The sequence below is a fragment of the Mauremys mutica genome, chromosome 8 (assembly GCF_020497125.1).
Source record: "Mauremys mutica isolate MM-2020 ecotype Southern chromosome 8, ASM2049712v1, whole genome shotgun sequence".
Taxonomy (NCBI): domain Eukaryota; kingdom Metazoa; phylum Chordata; order Testudines; family Geoemydidae; genus Mauremys; species Mauremys mutica.
Genome location: NC_059079.1, coordinates 33722094 through 33741900, shown reverse-complemented (window position 1 = coordinate 33741900; position 19807 = coordinate 33722094). Strand labels below are relative to the sequence as shown.

The following is a 19807-nucleotide window of genomic DNA, read 5'->3' as shown; positions in this document are numbered from 1 at the left end:
GGGATTTACCCCTATGGGAGGACCCTGTGGGTTAAGGGTACATTGAGGACATTGTTGAACAATAACCTCGAGCATCAGAAAGAGGGATCTGAAATTGTTTAGCCAATGCCTTGGCATTTTGATGATGTAGGGCATGACTTTCTATAGGAGTACAAGGGAAAGCCCTGAGTTGGGGCATCCGCCTGGGCATTGCCTTCTGTCAACATGCCAGGGAAAGGTTGGTGGCTTCGAATATGAGCAATAAAAAACTGATCGGTACGGGAATGAATGAGATGTTGCAATGCTAAAAACAAAGCTAGCAAATTTTTATCTAGTGCTGGTGAATACATAGCTACCACTAATAAATTTGAAACAACATTGGCTACATATAAACTGTCAGTGATAATATTAAACGGTTGCATAGAAAAAACGATTAAAGGCTAAAATTACTGCAGCCAGCTCAGCACGCTGGCGGAGCTTTGGGGTAGGGTAAACAGAGAACACCAGTGGGTAGTAGATGGGTCACGCCAAGAGAGAACCCCACGGTTTGGACTCCCGTCCGTAAATACTGTAAAGCACATCTGGCAGCGGGGTTGGGGAGAGTAAATAGCAAAAGTTAAGGGGTAATCGCTGCGTCATGCTGAAACGGGGGTCCTTCAAAGTGTGACAGGAGAAGACCCCAGTAAAAGCTGAGCATGCACACTGAACCTCGGGGTTAGTTTTTCACAAAGAGTTTGCCATAAATGCAAAGGGATCGGAAGTACTATTTCAACGGATCAATGCCTAAAAGGACCCACGCTCGCTGGCGTCCCTTGGTGATAAGGGAGGCAAGCATGGAGGGAAGGGGAGTAAGGGTGTTTGCCGGGGTATGGGCGAGATAAAGCCATTCAAGGATTCGTACCGTCCCAGCCTCGGGTGCTTGAAAGAGGGCGGCACAAGGCTGGGTCACCCCTTGAAGACAAGCGAGACGTGGAGGCTCGTTATCCACAGGCACGATCCACCCAAACCTTTGCGAGAGATTGATTTACCTGCTCAATGGCATCTAATTGTGTTTTTGTGAGAGAAATGATATCGGAGGGGTGACGCCCCTGCCGAAAGAGCATCAAATAATGGACTTAACATGTTAGTATCAAGGCGATAATAGGGACGTACCCAATTAATAATGCCCAGGACTTGTTGAAGGGTGACGTAATTAATGTTGGTTTTCAAGGCAATTTGCGGGATAATCGGAATGGAATAAGTGGCCCATCATTTTATGGCCCAGATAAAGGAAAGGTTCTATACATTGTACCTTTTCTGGGGCTATTTGAAGGCCGTATTCCTGGAGCATATTTTGCAGGTCAGTTTGCCATGAAGGAGGGAGTTCTGTCCCCTGCTATGAGGATATCATCCATATAATGGTAAACCTTAAGCATAGGGTAACCGTTTGCGAAAGGGTAAGAGAGACTGATTCACATAATAAACTGACAGAGGGTGGGGCTGTTTAGCATACCCTGGGGAAGAACCTTCCAATGGTAGCGTTCTGTTGGCTGACTATTATTCAAAACAGGGATAGTAAAGGCAAAGTACTTTCGATCACGGGGGAGGAGAGGGATAGAGAAAAAACAATCCTTAAGATCGATTACTGCTAACTGATAATCATGTGGTATAACATTCGGATTCGGGGTCCCACATTGAAGGGCTCCCATAGGTTCCATAATTTTGTTTATAGCTCGGAGATCATGTAATAATCGCCAGCGTCCAGATTTTTTCTTAATAACAAAGACCGGAGTATTATATGGGCTAGTAGTAGGTTCAATATGTCCCTCGGTTAATTGTTCCTGAACTAATTCCTTAAGGGCTATTAATTTTTCCTGAGGGAGTGGCCATTGCTCAACCCACACTGGGACGTGGGTTTTCCATTCCAGGGGGGAGGGCAGTGTGTAAAAAGCACTGACGTGTCATGGCACCACTAGGGAGGCTCCCAGCTGAGACAATAGGTCTCGCCCCCAGAGATTAATGTCAATTGGCAAAATGCACGGACGAATTTTTGCAACCTCTCGCCCCTCTTCACTATCCCATACTGAGAGCCAATTGGTGCTTTGTCGAGAAGATTGCGGGCCTCCCACTCCCCAAACAGAGGGGGAAACTTCGGAAGGCCAGGAAAGGGTCCCAATGCTTTTGTGCAACTACTGAAACATCCGCTCCAGTGACTAGCAACCCATAGAGCTCCTTACCGTTGATGATATACTTACGGTCGGCTTGTGGGTTTGGATGTGTTGTAATACTGCAGCAATCTGTGGATGAAAAAGGAGACCTTGCTCCAGATTAACGCGAGTAGAACCAAATCCGCCGGCACGACTCGCTTGGCTGGGTCCGGCCGGCGCTGTGTAAGGTAAGATTAGCAGTTGAGCCCAAGAATCTCCCGCCTTTAGCTGAAGGGGAAGATGACTCCAAATTTGAACATAAATAACTCCGGTGTAAATCAGAATCGATAACTCCGGGCACAATCATAATAGACTGACTACTGGCAGAAGAACGAGGCAAAATTAACCCAAATGTGTCTGGGGAAGCGGGACCAGAAAGCTGCGTAGGCATGAGGAGTACGTCACCAGGGAGAGGGGATTGCATATCTACTGCATTAAATAAGATCCAAACCAGCACTGCCTTTTGTGGCTGGTCGAGCAGCTGTGGCAGGCAAAGCTCCCTCCTTTAAACAACCGGGGCTGGAGGGGGGCCCGGTCGAAAGTTTCTCCCGAATTATCTGGGGTTGAGGAGCGACATTGATTAGCCCAATGATATCCTTTATTACATTTTGGGCACTTTTTAGAGGACGGCCCCCGGTGGTGTTTAGTTCCGCCCTTATGAGCACCACCTCCTGGGGCCCGGCACTCCTTTTTGAAGTGTCCAGGTCGCTGGCAGTTAAAGCAGTTACCTGTAGGTTTGTTACCTTGACGGATTGCTCCCGCCAACAGTGCCATAGCGTGGGTCTGAGTGCCCACTTCGGCACATGCCTGCAACATGTCAGCGAGTGTGTAATTAGGGCGGTGAATGATAGTTTGGAGAATTTTCCGACAGTCAGCATTGGACTGCTCATACGCTAAGCGTAAAAGGAGTTCCGTCTGAGCGTCCGGATTGTCAATTTGGCATTGAACAGCCTCCTTGAGGCGATCAACGAAATGATGATAAGGTTCAGTAGCTTGTTGTTTAACATTTGTGAATGATCGAAGGGGCTTGCCAGAGGCTGGAACGCGCCGAAAGGCTCTCTGAATGCACATTGCCGTGCGGTGAAAAGATTCCATGGGCAATATAGATTGTTGCTCCATGGTGGCAAAAGCTCCTGTCCCATATATTTGCTCAGCAGTATTCTGCGCGTTACCGAGTGCTAGGGCTGCCAACCTAAACTCATTATCCCATACCACGTACTGTGCAGGGGAAAGGATCATACAAAATAGATGTTTCCAGTCCTCTGGGATCATAGTATAACTATTAGCGATCCCTTCTATCATACCCTGCACATAAGTGGAACGCAGCCCAGACTCACGTACCGCTTTGTTAAGCTCCCGAAGAATTGAATACGGGAGGGTGGAGTTGCCGAGCTACCACCTCACCTGCCTCATTGGGAGGGTCATAAGACAGGGGAAACATCAAAGGGATTTCTCCCTCCCATTCTTCCAATAAGGGGTCCTGCCCGCTCGCCCGCGCCGCTGCAAGGGCGGCACAGACAGCACCCTGATGAAGGGACTTCTGCCCCAGGGTGTCCACCACTGGTGTAGAAGTTTTTGGTGCTAAAAAAGGGGCTGGTGGGAGCACTCGGGGATAGGCGGGAGGTGCCTCTACCGAGAGCAAGGGAGGTGCGGAGGGGGATGCCTCTTTTCGTAATCTCCCCACCGCAGCTGAACAGTGCTGCCACAACAGAATATGTTGGATCTCGGCTCGAGGTTCCCTAAACAATGCCTCTCCGATCTTTATCCAATCGGAGTGATCTAGGGAGCCTCGGTTCGAGTACCATGGGCACTTATACTCAATCACTCGGAGCAATTCCTCCAAGTGCCGTAACGATACTGCAGTACACCCGTCCTGTTTGATAAGCTTCAATAACTCTTTTGCATGATCTTTTTGCTCAATGGATAAATCCCCCCCCATTACTCACGAGGGAGCGCGTTGCGCTGAGGTGCACCAAGGCTAAGCCAGCCGATGAGTCGGGGGTCCTGTGTCTGGATCACGTCGGGGTCACCAGATGTTGTATCGGGAAACAGAGACGAGACAAAGCTGCAGTGAGGCGTCCCTGGATAGTCCCAGACCGCCGCTTTTATTCTCTTTCTTACAGACCGGTTACTCAGTATTACATGATTGACATCACACAGGTTACTTATTACTATATGATTGATACACCTGTTTACTTCATTCTGATTGATTAAGGCTGGTTTCCCTCACCAGGCCATTGTCTTGTGTGACTAGGCTAGCATAGCAGAAAGTGCATAATATACTGTGCTAATAACATGGTTCAGTGCAGGGACAGCGTGGTTTGCCAACATCTGTACCTACACTAACCCTGTGGGTATCTGGGTAGCTTCCTTGATATCCTTTTGGTGAATCTGTCGCATACTTTATATATTTGTTCTCACATAGCATCTTAACATAATCCCATACCTTTCTCTTGGGCTGCTTCCAACAACTTTGGTAATTCTGGGAAACAGGATAACCTTAAGTCATACTCTTTAGAAGGTGCAAAATACATGACAAACACTTCAGTTTATTTGTAGAATATAGCTATCCCACTAAATACCTTTTCCACTGGTTTGAGTGGGCCTGCTGATCAGTCTACAAAAATAACCTCTATTATCCCGTTTTCCTTTTGTAATTTGCAGGTGGCGACAGACAAGGTTGCAGGAAAGCTGAGTTCTACTCTCTCATGGGTGAAGAACACTGTATCGCATACTGTCAGTCAAATGGCCAGTCAGGTGGCAAGTCCATCTGCCTCATTACACACTACATCCTCCTCTACCACTCTTTCTACTCCAGCGCTATCACCATCCTCGCCAACACGGTTGAGTCCAGATGATTTAGAATTATTGGCTAAACTAGAGGAACAGAACAGGTGAGTGGGGGAAACATGGCTTTCATATTTTGCTCTTGAAATTGTAAAATGAGAACCAAAATAGACTTATTAAAATTATAGCAGAGAACCCATTAAAAGTGATTGGTTTTTCCTGGACCAATATTTGACTCAATTTAAAACTGCTAGCTGCAAGGAAAAGAATGTGCATTTTAAATATTCTTAATCTGAGATTTAAAAAAGCATTTGCTTTTTCAGAACCTCTAAAACATTTGTTACCTTTTCTAGCTTTATAGAAATCATTAAATGTTTCTAGAATTGTACTGACAACTGCTGCTGGAGCCCATGAGATTCTGGGATACAGTTTGAGGGGAGTCTCAAGTCCTGATGCTTTCACCTAACCTGTTCCTTGGTTTGTGATATACTAATGCTGGTTTTTAAACCTATATGAAAGGGTGCAGACTTGTGACTCCTAAACAGTCTAGTTTTATCCTTCTCTGCTCACTGGGGGCTTGTCGAGAAAAGCCCCCAATGAGCCAGGATACAAAGATTTTTTTTTTAAAGGGTGATCAGTAGCATCTCAGACCTCTAGTTGTCCAATTATCTGGTTTTAGTCAGGCCTTTTGGTAAACCTTTCTCTAAGCAGTTTATCTCATGAACTGTGAATTGTGGTCAGAGGTCCAGACCTTCTGTTTCAGTAAAGTTGACATTTTAAGAACATGCTTTTTATTTAATTCCATAAAACAGCACTTGGTTTAAAGACATGGGCATTTAAAGTCTGAATAAATTAATTTAGCAAACAGTTTTCAGACCGCTTTCAAAACTTTCCATAAATGGAATAATCTATCCCCCTCGTGTCTTGTTTTTACAGGTTGGATTGGAGTATTTCTCCTTGTCTCTTGAAAACAGGACATTTATTTTAGCTATAGTGAAGCTTATATACATTTCACTAGAACTCCATTATTGGTTATGACACACTCAATAGGCGATAAGGAGTCCCATTGCTTATCTTCCTTCAAACAGTTCACACCAAGCCTGCTTTTTCACATCAAGATTACACTTTTTCAAGGAGAGAGTTGATGCACTTATCTTGAAAGCTGCTGTGTATTGTGTCACAACTTTTTGAATCTGCTACTTTTTTTTTAAACTAGAACAGCTCTTTGGAAGTAAAGAATTGAACTCTGAACCCAGGAAGCCATACTTGTTTCTGCTCGCCAGACAAATTGCCGCTGGTGATATCTTTAAATTCAGATTTCCTTGTCTGTGTGGGAGAGAAACTGGCCTACACATGAAGATGGGGATATAGGTGAATTAAACAGTTCAGGCTATAGTGAAAGAACCCAAAGGACAAGTGACACAAGGAAACTTAAACTTCCTGCAACCAAATTATATGGTTTTAACCTCTAAGTTAGCAAAACTATCTACTTTTTATTGAAGGCCTCCTAAGAAGTGTATTGGAGTGGTGCAGTCCAAAGGATCTGTTTGTGGATAGTAAATCATTGATAGGGTTTTACATGAATCTAAGCAGTTTGTATTCTGTGTTTAGTGACTACTTACAATATAACGAAACTACATGTTACAAATCTGAGGGCAATGGATTCAGTAAGGTAAGGTTCAAATTATAATAGAAATTTAGTAGAATTTCTTAGAAACTGAGGAAGAAAACCTAGATTGTCAAAACCTTAGGTTTTGCAATCTTAAAATGTTTGTTCTGTGCTTTAAAAGTACATATAGCTCTTCTCTCTGACGGTATTTGGAGTCTGATCGTGTTTAGCATGGTGCGTGTTGAGAAAAGCAGTTCTAGTTTTTAAGTCTGTAGTGGTATGTGGTAGGTTAGGCTTGTAGAAGTTTCAAAATGCATTTTCATGTGTACACAATACAGCTGGCTAGTGATTCTGTTCATCTCAGCTTTTGAGTGTTTTTTTTCTTGTGAAAATGAGACTTTTTGTTTCCATTAATTGGGGCTAAATTCAGATTTAAACTTCTGGGACCATTGAGGTTAAAGGCACACCCTACTACTTTAAGCCTTTTGTTCAAAAGCTGAAAATAATAAAACTGCAAAGATCACACTTGTAAGATGTTGCTTTTTATGGATTAAATCACATTCTGATGCATGCTTTGTTTACACAGTACTTAGGATTTTTTATAAATGCTAATGGGCAGGAGCAGAGAAGGGGAAAGACAATGTAAATATTTGAATTAAATGTTTGTTCTATCTGAGAACCTGAATGTGTAGGTGCACTGAGATTTATGCACATACATGGTCAATACTGTGCAGAAGTTTATAATTTCCTGAAAAAAATTAACGACTTGACCTCACCAATATGGTGTTGGATGCTACTTTTTAGCACAGGGACATCAGAATTTACTTGACTCATGGCTTAGCTTTCATAGCACCCCCCCTTTCCTATAAATACAGCTCCAGTGCTAAGTGAATATGGAACATAGTACACCGTCTCCTAGACTTCAAAGTGTAGTCTGATATCTTGCTTCCTATCCAGTACCTAGACTGAAGTAAATGGATATATTTTTATTACATGGCTCGTTGTTACTTGAAGATAGGTAGATCTTAAGGCCCAGTGCCTGCTGCCCCTGAGCTTTTCACAAAATCAGTAGCCAACAGGAAGCAGGTGATGAATCCAGGCTCAATATTTAGTCTCTGTCTGGAGGGGCCCAGAGGAATAAGGGCACAGCTACACTAGCGTTTACAGCAGTGCGGCTGCATTAGTGCAGGTGCGCCGGTGTAAGCTCCCTAATGTAGGCACTGTAAGCCAACAGGAGAGAGTTCTCCTGTTGGCTTAACTACAACGCTCACAGGCTGGGAGTAGTTGTCATTTCATTTACAATTTTTATTACAAAAACATGTTAAGTAAAACAGTATCAATGAATGGATTTGTTGGATAACTTTCACCCTCTCTTCATAGACTGCATCTCCTTTGCATCATTATTGATAATCAAATTGTTTAATCTAATATGGTTAGTACTGTAACTAGCTTTGTATGTTGCAGACTGTTGGAGACAGACAGCAAATCTTTGCGTTCAGTAAATGGGTCAAGAAGAAACAGTGGCTCCTCCCTTGTATCTAGTTCATCAGCTTCTAGCAACCTCAGCCATCTCGAAGAAGACTCCTGGATTCTGTGGGGAAGAATTGTAAATGAATGGGAAGATGTATACAAAAAGAAAGAAAAGCAAATTAAGGTATTAGTCAGTATTATACGACACTTTTTTTTATAGTGCAATGCAACTGGTGCTATTTTGGTTTATTCTCCAATTGGTCTTCCATGTTTTTTGGAAAATAAGTGATAGAAACTAGGGCTATCAATTAATTGCAGTTAACTCATGCGATTTAATTTTAAAAAGGTTAATCGTGATGTTAAACAATAGAATACCAATTGAAACTTATCAAATATTTTTGGATGTTTTTCTATGTTTTCAAATATCTATTTCAGTTACAACACAGAATACAAAGTGTACAGTGCTCACTGTATATTTTGATTACAAATATTTGTACTGTAAAATGAGAAACAAAAGAAATAGTATTTTTCAATTCACCTCATACAAGTACTATTGTGCAATCTCTTTATCATGAAAGTGAAACTTACAAATATAGTTTTTTGTTACATAACTGCACTCAAAACCAAAACTGTGTAAAACTTTAGAGCTTATAAGTCCACTCAGTCCTATTTCTTGTTCAGCCAATTTTGAAGAGAAACAAGTTTGTTTACATTCATGGAAGATAATGCTGCCCACTTCTCACTTTCATGTGACATTGTAATTAAGAACAGGCATTCACATGGCACTGTTGTAACTGGAGATGCAAGATATTTACGTGCCCGATGCGCTAAAGATTCATATGCCTCTTTGTGCTTCGGCCATCGTTCCAGAGGACATGCTTCCATGCTGATGATGCTAGTTTAAAAAAAAAATACATTAATTAAATCTGACTGAATTCCTTGGGGAGAATTGTATGTTTCCTTCTCTTTTACCTGCATTCTCCATATATTTCACGTTATAGCAGTCTCGGATGATGACCCAATACATGTTCATTTTAAGAACACTTTCACTGCAAATTTGACAAAATGCAAAGAAGATACCAATGTGAGATTTCTAAAGATAGCTACAGCACTCAACCCAAGATTTAAGAATCTGAAGTGCCTTCCAAAATCTGAGAGGGATGAGGTGTGGAGCATGTGTTCATAAGTCTTAAAAGAACACTCCGATGCAGAAACTACAGAACCCAAACCACCAAAAAAGAAAATCAACCTTCTGCTGGTGGCATCTGATTCAGACGATGAAAATGAACATGCGTCGGTCCACGCTGCTTTGGTTCGTTATCGAGGAGAACCAATCATCATGTACGCGTGTCCTCTGGAATGGTGGGTTCTTGTTTACAATGTCACCTGAAAGTCAGAAGTGGGCAGCATTATCTTCTGCAAATGTAAACAAACTTGTTTATCTGAGTGATTGGCTGAACAAGAAGTAGGACTGATTGGACTTGTAGGCTCTAAAGTTTTACATTGTTTTATTTTTGAATGCAGGTTTTTTTGTATATAATTTTACGTTTATAAGTTCAGCTTTCATGATCATGAGAGGTTGCACTACAGTATTTGTATTAAGTGACTTGAAAAATACTATTTCTTTTATTTTTTACAATGCAAATATTTGTAATAAAAATAAATCAAAATGAGCACTGTACATTTTGTATTCTGTGTTGTAATTGAAATGAACATCTGAAAAATGTAGAAAAGAAATCCAAAAATAGTTTAGATAAATGGTGTTCTATTGTTTAAGTGTGATTAATCACGATTAATTTTTTAATTGCTTGACAGCCGTAATAGAAACTTCTAACTTAATCTTTTCATTCTGAAAATCAATTCTATTTATGAGCTAGCAGACTTGTATGCCCCATCTGTCTTTATGTAATGCCAGATATATTTAGTACGTCCAGAATATTGAACATTTTCAATGAAATCTGCCATTGGAAATGCACTGCAAACTAGGAAAGATTCCTCATTTCCTTAATCGTATTTCTGAAGACAGAATATACTTCATGGTCAGAGCCTGTGCTACTTATGTAACGGCATGTGACAGAGCATCATTTGTGCAGGTGAGGATACTTCAGATCTCTCACCCAACATCTGTCAAAGACTAGAAAGCCCACTTGTCTGAGGCAAGTAGGAATCTTTTTTTCCTGGCAAGTGCAAGCAGTTTTGCAGACTTAAAATTAGGTTTCTAGCACCTTATAGATGCAAATATAACTTCAAACTATGATCAGCATAAACCAATGCAGTGTTGTCTTCCCAGGGAGAACTGACCAGTGTCTTGTCAGTTTTGCTGCTGCTGTCAGTTTCACTACTGTACACAGGGCTCTGTTCAAGAATCAGGTCAGTTTTATTCCACTGATGTTTGATCTCTGCTGCACAGCTGTGTGCTGGAGCTCTTCAGTGGGGAGGAGAACTCACAGGGGGTCTGTGGGAGGAATACAATAACTTAAGATGCCGTACCACTACTATCCATGCAGCAGCCAAAAGGACAAGAGGAGAGGAAGAGAGGATGGTTTCTCTTTTCTAACAGTCAGAATATTTTGGCGGAAGGAGGGATCTGTTAATGTCTGTTTAATAGATAACTTATGCTCAGGGGCTCCTTACTTTGTAGGATTCAGGGAGAGCTCCTTTCCCAGTGGCTTGGAGTGGGGTGGGTGGGTGGGGGGGAAATAATTTATTAACTAGGCATTGGCCTGTGACAGTTGGATCTGGCCAGAAATTGATATGGAAGATGGCAGGTAGGCTTAGTTCTGCTAGATGTTGAGTAACTTCCAAGCCCCATGGGGAGCAGAGATGGAGAGAAATTAGTGTGTGTGTGTAATTTCTTTGAGACGGCTGTGAAGAAAGAACATAACGTGGAAAGTGAAAGAAAGATTTGAGGTCAGAGAAAAGAAGGAAAAGAGGAAACAGACTGTTTCTGCTCACACAGCAAAGACAGCTTGTGAAAAGGTACCCATAATAGATCATGGAAAGAAAGCGATTTGAAGTCAAGAGGAGGGAAGACTAGACAAAAGCAAGAGACTGTAGTAAATAGGGCATCTGAGTAGGATTCGGTGAAAATATTTGAGTGTCACATACTCTAATGTCAAACGTTTTTTGTGGTATTTTTGCCAATTATAAAACTAGTCAAAATACTATTTCAGGGAACATAGTCAACAAATTTAACGAATGTTAGTGGAATATCTTTTCAATGAGTTTTCTTTTGCTGTTCAGCCAGCTCTACTAGTAAGTTACACTTTTAAAACTAATAAGATGGATTATCAATTTTACAATTAAATACAGTGTAGAACAGTATGCAACAGCTTCCCATTAATGCCAATGGGCATTGCTTTCTCTGAAGAGATGTCTTCAGATTTGGCTACAAAGGCTGCCCTTGGGCTTGTAGACTTGGGGAAATTTTTGAAACTCTGAACATAAACATATGGTACATTATTTTTCAGACAGGTTGATGTATGTTCCATCCTTGGCACTTTCATCCACCTCAAAGCATGGACCTGGACATAATTCTGAAAGGTGACCTTAGGGGTTCTACCTTTCCGTACCCCTAGCATGCATAAAGAATGATGCTGTGCCTGTTACCAAGTGCAGTATTTTCCTGGCATATAGCCCAGGTACCACTACTGTTTCTTTAGGTGTGTAGGAAGAGTTAATCTTTGTTACCTTGTAGAGCATACCTACATAGGTAACTTAATTCAGTGGAGATGAAGAGTTAACCCTCCTCTGCCACATTGAGTGAGATGTAGGGGATTGAGGGTGGTGCATTGTTGGGAAGCAATACCTGGAGGCAGCTTTTGGGAGTTTAGGGGCATAGTTATCACATGGGAGCAGGGATGGGGGGGCATGTCATAAAGGGCTTTTATGAGCTGATGGGAGCATAGCTGGTTCAGAGAGTTAAAGCTCTGCTCCCTGAATCAGCAAGGGATCATCAGTAGAGCTACTAAGATACTGCTAAAGTGGAGCTCCAGAGGGGCATTGTTCCCTTAAGGAGATTAAAGGGGAGCTCACTGCTGTAGAGCTACAGAACAGCTCCTGCTGTAGTGAAGGTTCTTTGTTAATTACATTCCTTTCCTTGTTGACTTCACCAAGAAACTGTGTAATTGTTTTTTAAATTGTTACTTTTTAAGCGCTGTCCTTGCCCTTGGAAACTCCCAGAAGAGACAATGCTGAGAATGATTTTATGTAGTTTTTTTGACAAATAGAGAGGCAGTCTTTGAAAACTTTAACATGAAGCTAAATTGAAGGTCTTGAAATTAAAAGTACCAGCTCAACTTTCATAAGACTTGGACAAATGATAATTACTGAGACTTATCCTTTAAATTAATAGAGGGTTACCTGCAAGGGTGTTTGAAATAGCATTGTAACAAGGTCCTGGTTTCAACCTTAACTATGGAGAAGTTTCTACTTCTCCATAAATCTTATTTAATAAACTTACATTAATGACAGCTACCAGTTTTTTTCTTTTCAGGATTCGATATTTTCTTAGTGAAAGGATTACTTAAGTAAAAGAAGGTTATCCTGCTTCAAGAACTTACCCAGAACAAATGATTAGATGAAGTGCTAGAAAATGCATAGGAAAGGAACTATGTTGCATTGTTGAGGGAATAACTCTGTGGTTGGTGGTTGTCCCCATGATTCCTAAACTTCCTGAGCTGTATCTTTTTCTTAAAATCTTTATCAAGCAACCAAACCCCTTATCACTCTGTCTTTCTTGACAGATCTGTAAATACAAGTACAATACTCGAGCACCCCTGGAATGAGACAGAATATATAAGTAAGTTGTTAGAGGCCCCAAGAATCTGTTTCTGATGCACCAATTTATTCAGGAGAGGCTTGTATTGTGTAATAGCTGTCTGTCTCTTTTGAGAGAATTTATATATGTCCCATAACATGGAACCAAAAAAAGTCAGAGAACCTGAACATATTACCCTCTTGGTATGCCTTTGTCTCTGAATTCATGTTCAAATAGCTTTAAAAAATATTTGAAGCACTGACATCAGTGAAATTAAGCAAAAAAAAAATAAAAAAAAGCAAGAATTTCTGGTGGATATTGTCTCTAGTCAAGCAGACCCGTATCTGAATAATATAGAAGTAGGACTTTTGTTGTACCATATTAACATTGTAGCCTAACACGCCTAAAATAAGTTTGGCAAATATCAGTATTGGCTAATACTATGTAACCATTTTGTTATTAATTTTCAAATTTTAGCTCATTGGGGATTTATTCCAACCAAAGATTTCTCATTTCTGAATCAAAGGTTACAAATGTAACAAAGGGTGTGGTCTCTTAAAGGCATTTTTTTGTGGTATGTTAAAATATTGTAACTGCATCAGTTAACTTCTGGTGCATAGTAGTCATGTGGTGATGGTGCTTGAAAGTATGTGCAACTACTTAGATGCTCAGAAAATAGGTACCCTGATTTGCTAGACTACTGAGTAGTATCAGAGGGGTAGCCGTGTTAGTCTGGATCTGTAAAAGCAACAAAGAATCCTGTGGCACCTTATAGACTAACAGACGTTTTGCAGCATGAGCTTTCGTGGGTGAATACCCACTTCTTCAGATGCAAGACTACTTTTGTTGCTAGACTACTGAATGTAATTACTTATCCCCTGAAAATACACTTAAAAAGTTTTTAGTGTTTATTAAGTTGCATAGTAATCATACTCCTGGCATCTTCTTGGTCAACGCTCCTTTCTTTTGCTATTAAGTGAAAACAAAGCTGAGTTTAGTTGCATCACCATTTAAACACCCATCTCTCAAGCGCTTATTGTGGACTATGTAATTGTTTTAGAAAGTACTTTTCCTTTGTAAACCAACTTAAGTCTTGAGAAATTTCCTTCACAAAAGATTTAAAATATAATTTCATTGTAGTTTGTTTTAGAAATTTACGTATTTATACTGTAGGAAGCACTAATGAGTTTCCTTTCCTTTTTCTTATGCTTTAGGAGCTTGTTCGAAAAGGGATACCCCATCATTTTAGAGCAATAGTTTGGCAGCTTTTATGCAGTGCTCAAAGCATGCCAATAAAGGATCAATATTCAGAGCTTTTGAAAATGACTTCTCCTTGTGAAAAACTGATAAGAAGGGACATTGCTAGAACATATCCTGAACATGATTTTTTTAAAGAAAAAGACAGTCTTGGGCAGGAGGTTTTATTTAATGTTATGAAGGTAAGTTAACAATGTTTTTTGTTTTTTTTAGTATACAATATTGGAACACTGATGGAGGCTTTACAAATAACATACCCATGCTGCAGCATCTTTAAGAGCCGCTAGTCTTTGAGAATAGAACTTTCAAGGCTGTAACTTAGTATAAAAATTGTTTTACCTCTTGATAGCCCAGTTTCAAAGATGGCTTGCAGATAGGTGTATATTTAGCTATAGGAATAACTTAACTTTATCAGCAGTAGAAAATATTTACTTGATTATCTTAGATAAAATCAATACTAAATACTAACAGCATAATGGAAATAGCTTGTGCAGTAAAACAAAACACATATTGTGACAGTTGGCTAAAACAAGAACTTGAAAATTAGAAGTGCCATTCAATCTTCAAACAATCCTGTTGAGTCTAGGTGTTGTAGCACAAAGTGAAGGAAACATCCAGACTGATCTGAGTTTGCTACAGTGCTGAAGAACAAGATGACTTCTAACTGCAGAGTAATATTTTATCCAGAATTTCCTTGCATTTATTAGCTGACTTAACTATTTTGAGGCTTAATTTAGGAAAAAAGATTGTCCAGGCCCCACGCTGAAATCCTTATCCAGCAGAAAAATTGGCCTGCTGCCAAATTCCATAACCCAATAAACCTTAGCTACTCTTATTAGAGTTAGAGCCAACTGAAAACTCATGAAAATTGTGTCTACCTCTTAACTCCATAGCATTTGCTCCTCAGTGAAGTCCCCCCACAATAACTGTGCTGCAGACAGGAACTACTCCCTCTGTAGGCCAGGCTCTGTCATGACAGCTGTGGGAATTGGGGGTGGACTGGTTGGGAGAGAAGAGGTGATAGTGTTGTGCAGCCTGTTGCCCAGGTTTGCCCTTGTATCGTCCTAAAATTAACAAATTCCTCTGGTTGAAGACTGCATGCATCCCTTTCAAAAGGGGGTGACAGAAATAACATGAAATGCTTCTGCTCTATGCTGGCCTAGGGAACATAGAATTGAGCTCAGTCCTCTGAAGCATCATGCTACCACTAGATCATTTGACCTCTAAATAGAAATTCTGTAATCTATTAGGACTTCAGAGAAGGAAGGGTACTCTGAAGGCCAGATTATTTGTTGAAATATGTACAAGTGCTGTGATCCCATTAATGCTGCTCCCTTGCTATCATGATCTGTTTCAGGCAGACTAGGAAGAGGAAATCATTCCAGCCATCTGTTTCAACTAGTGGAGTTAAAGGAAAAATTGTTAATGTAAACTGGCCTTGAACAGAGCAATCAACAAGGAAACAGCCTGGCAAACATGAAGCTTTGGTCCTTCAACTTCACAAGTAGAATGTCTTAGTTTAGGAGACTTTTTGAAACCCTTTTCTGTAGCCCACTTGAGGATACAAAACTAATGACTGAACAAGGGCACAGCTTTGAGTGACTGTTTCCATATACAATCCATAACTTGACAAATATAATAGATCTGTGGCTGACATAGGAGTCTCAGTCTTGCTATACTGAGAACCATTAAGGATTTGCTGCTATCTTGAAGTTTAAAAGCCTTTACAGTTTGCGTTTAGAAATGCTTATTTGAATATGGCCAATGTACTCATTCCAAAATGAAAATCTTTCAAACCTTTAATCTTCCCTTGGGAGCTTGCTCTTTAGAAGCTGATCCAAAATAGCTTCTGTTGTCAGATGACTGCTCCAACAGGAAGGACCGTGCCTGTATTTCAGAGGTTAACCACTCAAGTATTGTGTTCAGTTCAAGCACAAGTCACTTTGCTTGGCATTTTAAGCTTCTGACTACTGAAAGAGTTGGATAAAAGTTGACCATCACTTTTAGTAGCTAGAAACAAAAGCAGAAAAACAGCAACCAGTGTGGAAATAAGTGTTTTAATTGTTGCTTTTCAAAATCTTAAAGATTTTTATCTTCTAGGCTTATTCTTTAGTGGATCGTGAGGTTGGATACTGTCAAGGAAGTGCTTTTATAGTTGGGCTGCTGCTTATGCAGGTAAACAGAGTATTATGTCAAATGTGTAGAACCTCTAATGTTTTACTAGAATGCAGAACACCGCGTAGTACCATGTGATGGGATTCTTTTTTCTGTATATTTCCTTTTCCATAATTTCTTTCACAGTGGACTGCCAGATACTTTGCTAGTCAAGGACATTTTAAAGTTTTTAGTCAAATTAGTTTTTTTCTTTGCTTCTGTCCTTCCCAAGAAGCATCTCCTATAAAGAGTGACCTTTCTCAATGGAGGGGGGAACACTTATTTCTCAAACTTTTTTCAAAAGTTACTTCAGTGTTACCCTAGCTCTTACTCATTTCAACTTCAGCGACCTTAATTGCTGAGTGACCACAAAGTGTCATTTGAATTAATGATGTGCCAAACTTCAGAGCTGTCTCTTTATTTCACAGTTAGAGCATCAGTGCTCTAGATTAGAATAGGCTTTATAAATTCCAAGGCCAGAAGGGACCATTGTGATTATCTAGTCTGACCTCCTGTATTAGTCCTAGAACATCTCCAAAATAATTCCTAGAGAAGATCTTTTTTAGAAAACTTCCAGTCTTGATTTAAAAATATTCAGTGATGGAGAAACCACTGTAATCCTTGGTAAACTGTTTCAATAGTTAATTACACTCACTATTTAAAAATGTTTGCCTTAATTCCAGTCAGAAATTGTCTACTTCAACTTCCAGCCATTGGATCATATATATCTTTCTCTACTAAATTGATGAGCCTATTATTATATATTTGTTCTCTATGTAGATTCTCTTAGGTTCATGCTGTCAGAACAGGGATGTGCATTTACTTTGAATAACTCCAGTATGAATCCTAAATTAGCCCGTGTACTTCTGGGTAAACCATAATTGGTTATAAGTCCTTGGGGGGAGGGGGCGGAAATTGGCATGTCTTGGCTTGTGTCCATAAGTTTTCATTGTGCCTTTGTCTGTATAGATGCCAGAAGAGGAAGCATTTTGTGTGTTTGTCAAATTAATGCAAGATTATAGACTTCGAGAACTCTTTAAACCAAGTATGGCTGAGCTGGGCCTTTGTATGTACCAGTTTGAATACATGATACAGGTAACTGTAAAAGCTGTTAAATGTATAGTATCTTACGTAGTTAATTAGTTATTAGCCTACTTCTGTTATACACTTGTACTATAAAATATTTTTTTTCAGATGTTGGGCAAAACATTTGCTTATAAGCAGATTAAAACTGCAAGAGGAACTCCTAATGCATGAGCCAAGGAGGAGGGGGAGAGCTACTCCTCCCCCCCCCCAAATAATTAATAATGTTTAGGGCCGTAGGAATGGCCATACCAGATCAGACTAGTCCATTTGCTAATGTAGTCTCTCTGACAATGGGTCGTGCCAGTGCTTCAGAGGAAGATGAAAGAAATCCTATAAGATACCAATGAAATATGCCTGCTATCTGCTTCTTTACCTCAGTCATGCAGTGGTTGGCTTGTATAAATCCTCATGTTCGAGTACCTGTTATTTTTAATCTTTTTTTCTAACGTAATTGTATGTAATCTGTATAAATGCTTAAACATTTTTTTTGTATCCTACAAACTCTTGGACTTGCATTCTTCACTGAATGTCAGTGATTTCTCCCTCCCGCCCCCCCATTAACTGAAACTGTAAGAGGTGGCATTAGCTCTTGTTTAATATTTACTTTCTGATCCTCTCTCCCAGGAGCAACTACCGGAGCTTTATGTGCACTTTCAGTCTCAGAGTTTCCATACTTCTATGTATGCCTCATCATGGTTTTTAACTATCTTTCTTACAACTTTTCCACTACCAATTGCAACAAGAATATTTGATATCTTTATGTCTGAGGTAAGCAAATATGTGTAATACATTCACCACTCCAACAATGCTGTCAGTTAGGTAGTTGTATAAATTCTACTTTTCTGGGGGGTCTTGCATGCAGATTTGAAAGTAAGCATGTTTTTATCTCATTGTTTTGTTAGGTAACCAGTCTTTCTCTGTATGTATTTTGTGAAGAAAAGGCTAATCTATTTTGGATGAACTTATACCACAGAGTCAGAAGTGTTAAAGGGGGAAAAAAGCAATGAAACATTGACCACATCTGACCCCATGCTCTGGATGAAATGGGCAGCACTAGTTTGTAGTAGAGAGGTGTTCACCTCACAGCTAGAACATCAGACTCTTTCAGTAAAGGAATGGAGTTCCGTGGGCAGAAATGCTGCATTCTGGTCAAAGTTGAGAGAGCTTGAGGAGGATATAGAGGAGGCAGAGGAAATGTTGGAAGGCAGCAGCTGCCTGGTGATTATCTTACCTGCAGATAAAGAAGTTATTCTGCAGGACTGTCAATCTGGCACTTCTCACAAATTCAAAATGAAAACATTAAGCTTCATAGGCTTCAGTTTGTAACATTTTTTTCACATTAAATGCTGCTTCTCCAAACTCACAACTTTTAGCACCAATAGGTGCCAATGTACATCTTATTGTCCTACATCAAGAGTGTTTTCAGTACTGTAAACGTGTCTCTCATTCCTTTGTAGCTACAAAGGACTATTTAAATAGCTACTTAAATTATTTCAGAAGTGGTATAATACAACTAACATTTCTTTCCTGAGAGAGAGGTGCACTGTTTTTACCAAAAAGTTCATATAAGACTTTAATAAAGGTTGCACATGTATAGTACCCTGTATGTGAATGGGCTTACTTCACCAGCCACTGAAAGGCTGTCACTTCTGAGACGAGTATGGTAGCTTTTTTTTGGCAGCGTTTAATCCTCACTGCATAAATTTAGGGTGAGGTGAAGAGTGCAAGACTGACTGTAACTTAAATGGGATTTTAAGAAGGCATATTGTCATGACTTACTCTGGGATTTGGCCAGGCTGCTGGGCCAGCTCCCTACCTCACTATGTAAGCTGGTTATTGTTCTGCCTTAAGGAATTCCAGCAATTCATTTTTTTAAAAAACTTCTCTTTCCAGGGTTTAGAAATAGTATTTCGAGTAGGTTTAGCAGTTCTTCAGATGAACCAAGCAGAATTAATGCAACTTGACATGGAAGGGATGTTACAGGTAAATTAAATTTACAATCAAGTATTAAATGCAAGTTCATTTGAAAGCCATGAATATATGTATTTGCCAATACTAATTACTTATATTCTCTGAATTGCTTTTTAGCACTTTCAAAAGGTCATTCCACATCAGTTTGACAGTGGCCCAGACAAACTAATCCAAGCATCTTACCAAGTCAAATACAATGCAAAAAAGATGAAAAAGTATGTGCTCCATTTTGAGAAAATACTGTACTGTTGCCTCTTGCTTTGTGAATCTGTAAAGATATTTGCCCAGTATTTTATTTTGCGCTTTCCCTGTTAAGTAGTTCTAGTATTTTATGCCCTAAATATATTAGTTCCAGCAAATAGCATGTATAAATTTTTATCAGCATAATAATTCTTCTAAAACTAGTAATCACTATTTTTTTTGCTGATTACAGTAACTAAAATGTCTCAGAGGAAAAATAAGCAATCTAAAATACTTTTTTGAAAAGCTGCATGATCCTCATAAATTACACTGACTTTTGTAAACAGCATATAAACTAAAATATAAAAA

The 19807-nt window shown here is 39.9% G+C and overlaps 1 protein-coding gene across 11 annotated transcripts in view; it reads left to right on the top strand.

Annotated features, from left to right (window-relative positions):
• Nucleotides 1-19807, top strand: part of EVI5 (ecotropic viral integration site 5) — a 136950-nt gene that overhangs the window by 26003 nt on the left and 91140 nt on the right. For 8 of the 11 annotated variants that reach the window (XM_045027138.1, XM_045027139.1, XM_045027141.1 and 5 more), the window contains 8 exons: nucleotides 4830-5059; nucleotides 8026-8215; nucleotides 14005-14229; nucleotides 16148-16222; nucleotides 17171-17296; nucleotides 17912-18055; nucleotides 19181-19270; nucleotides 19376-19473. In XM_045027138.1, coding sequence (XP_044883073.1) covers nucleotides 4911-5059; nucleotides 8026-8215; nucleotides 14005-14229; nucleotides 16148-16222; nucleotides 17171-17296; nucleotides 17912-18055; nucleotides 19181-19270; nucleotides 19376-19473 — 1097 coding nt within the window. In that variant the 5' untranslated portion in view covers nucleotides 4830-4910. Of the gene's footprint in view, nucleotides 1-4829; nucleotides 5060-6520; nucleotides 6625-8025; nucleotides 8216-10380; nucleotides 10402-12810; nucleotides 12833-14004; nucleotides 14230-16147; nucleotides 16223-17170; nucleotides 17297-17911; nucleotides 18056-19180; nucleotides 19271-19375; nucleotides 19474-19807 lie in introns of those variants that run through there. The other 3 variants (XM_045027140.1, XM_045027145.1, XM_045027144.1) reach the window with 3 other exon arrangements.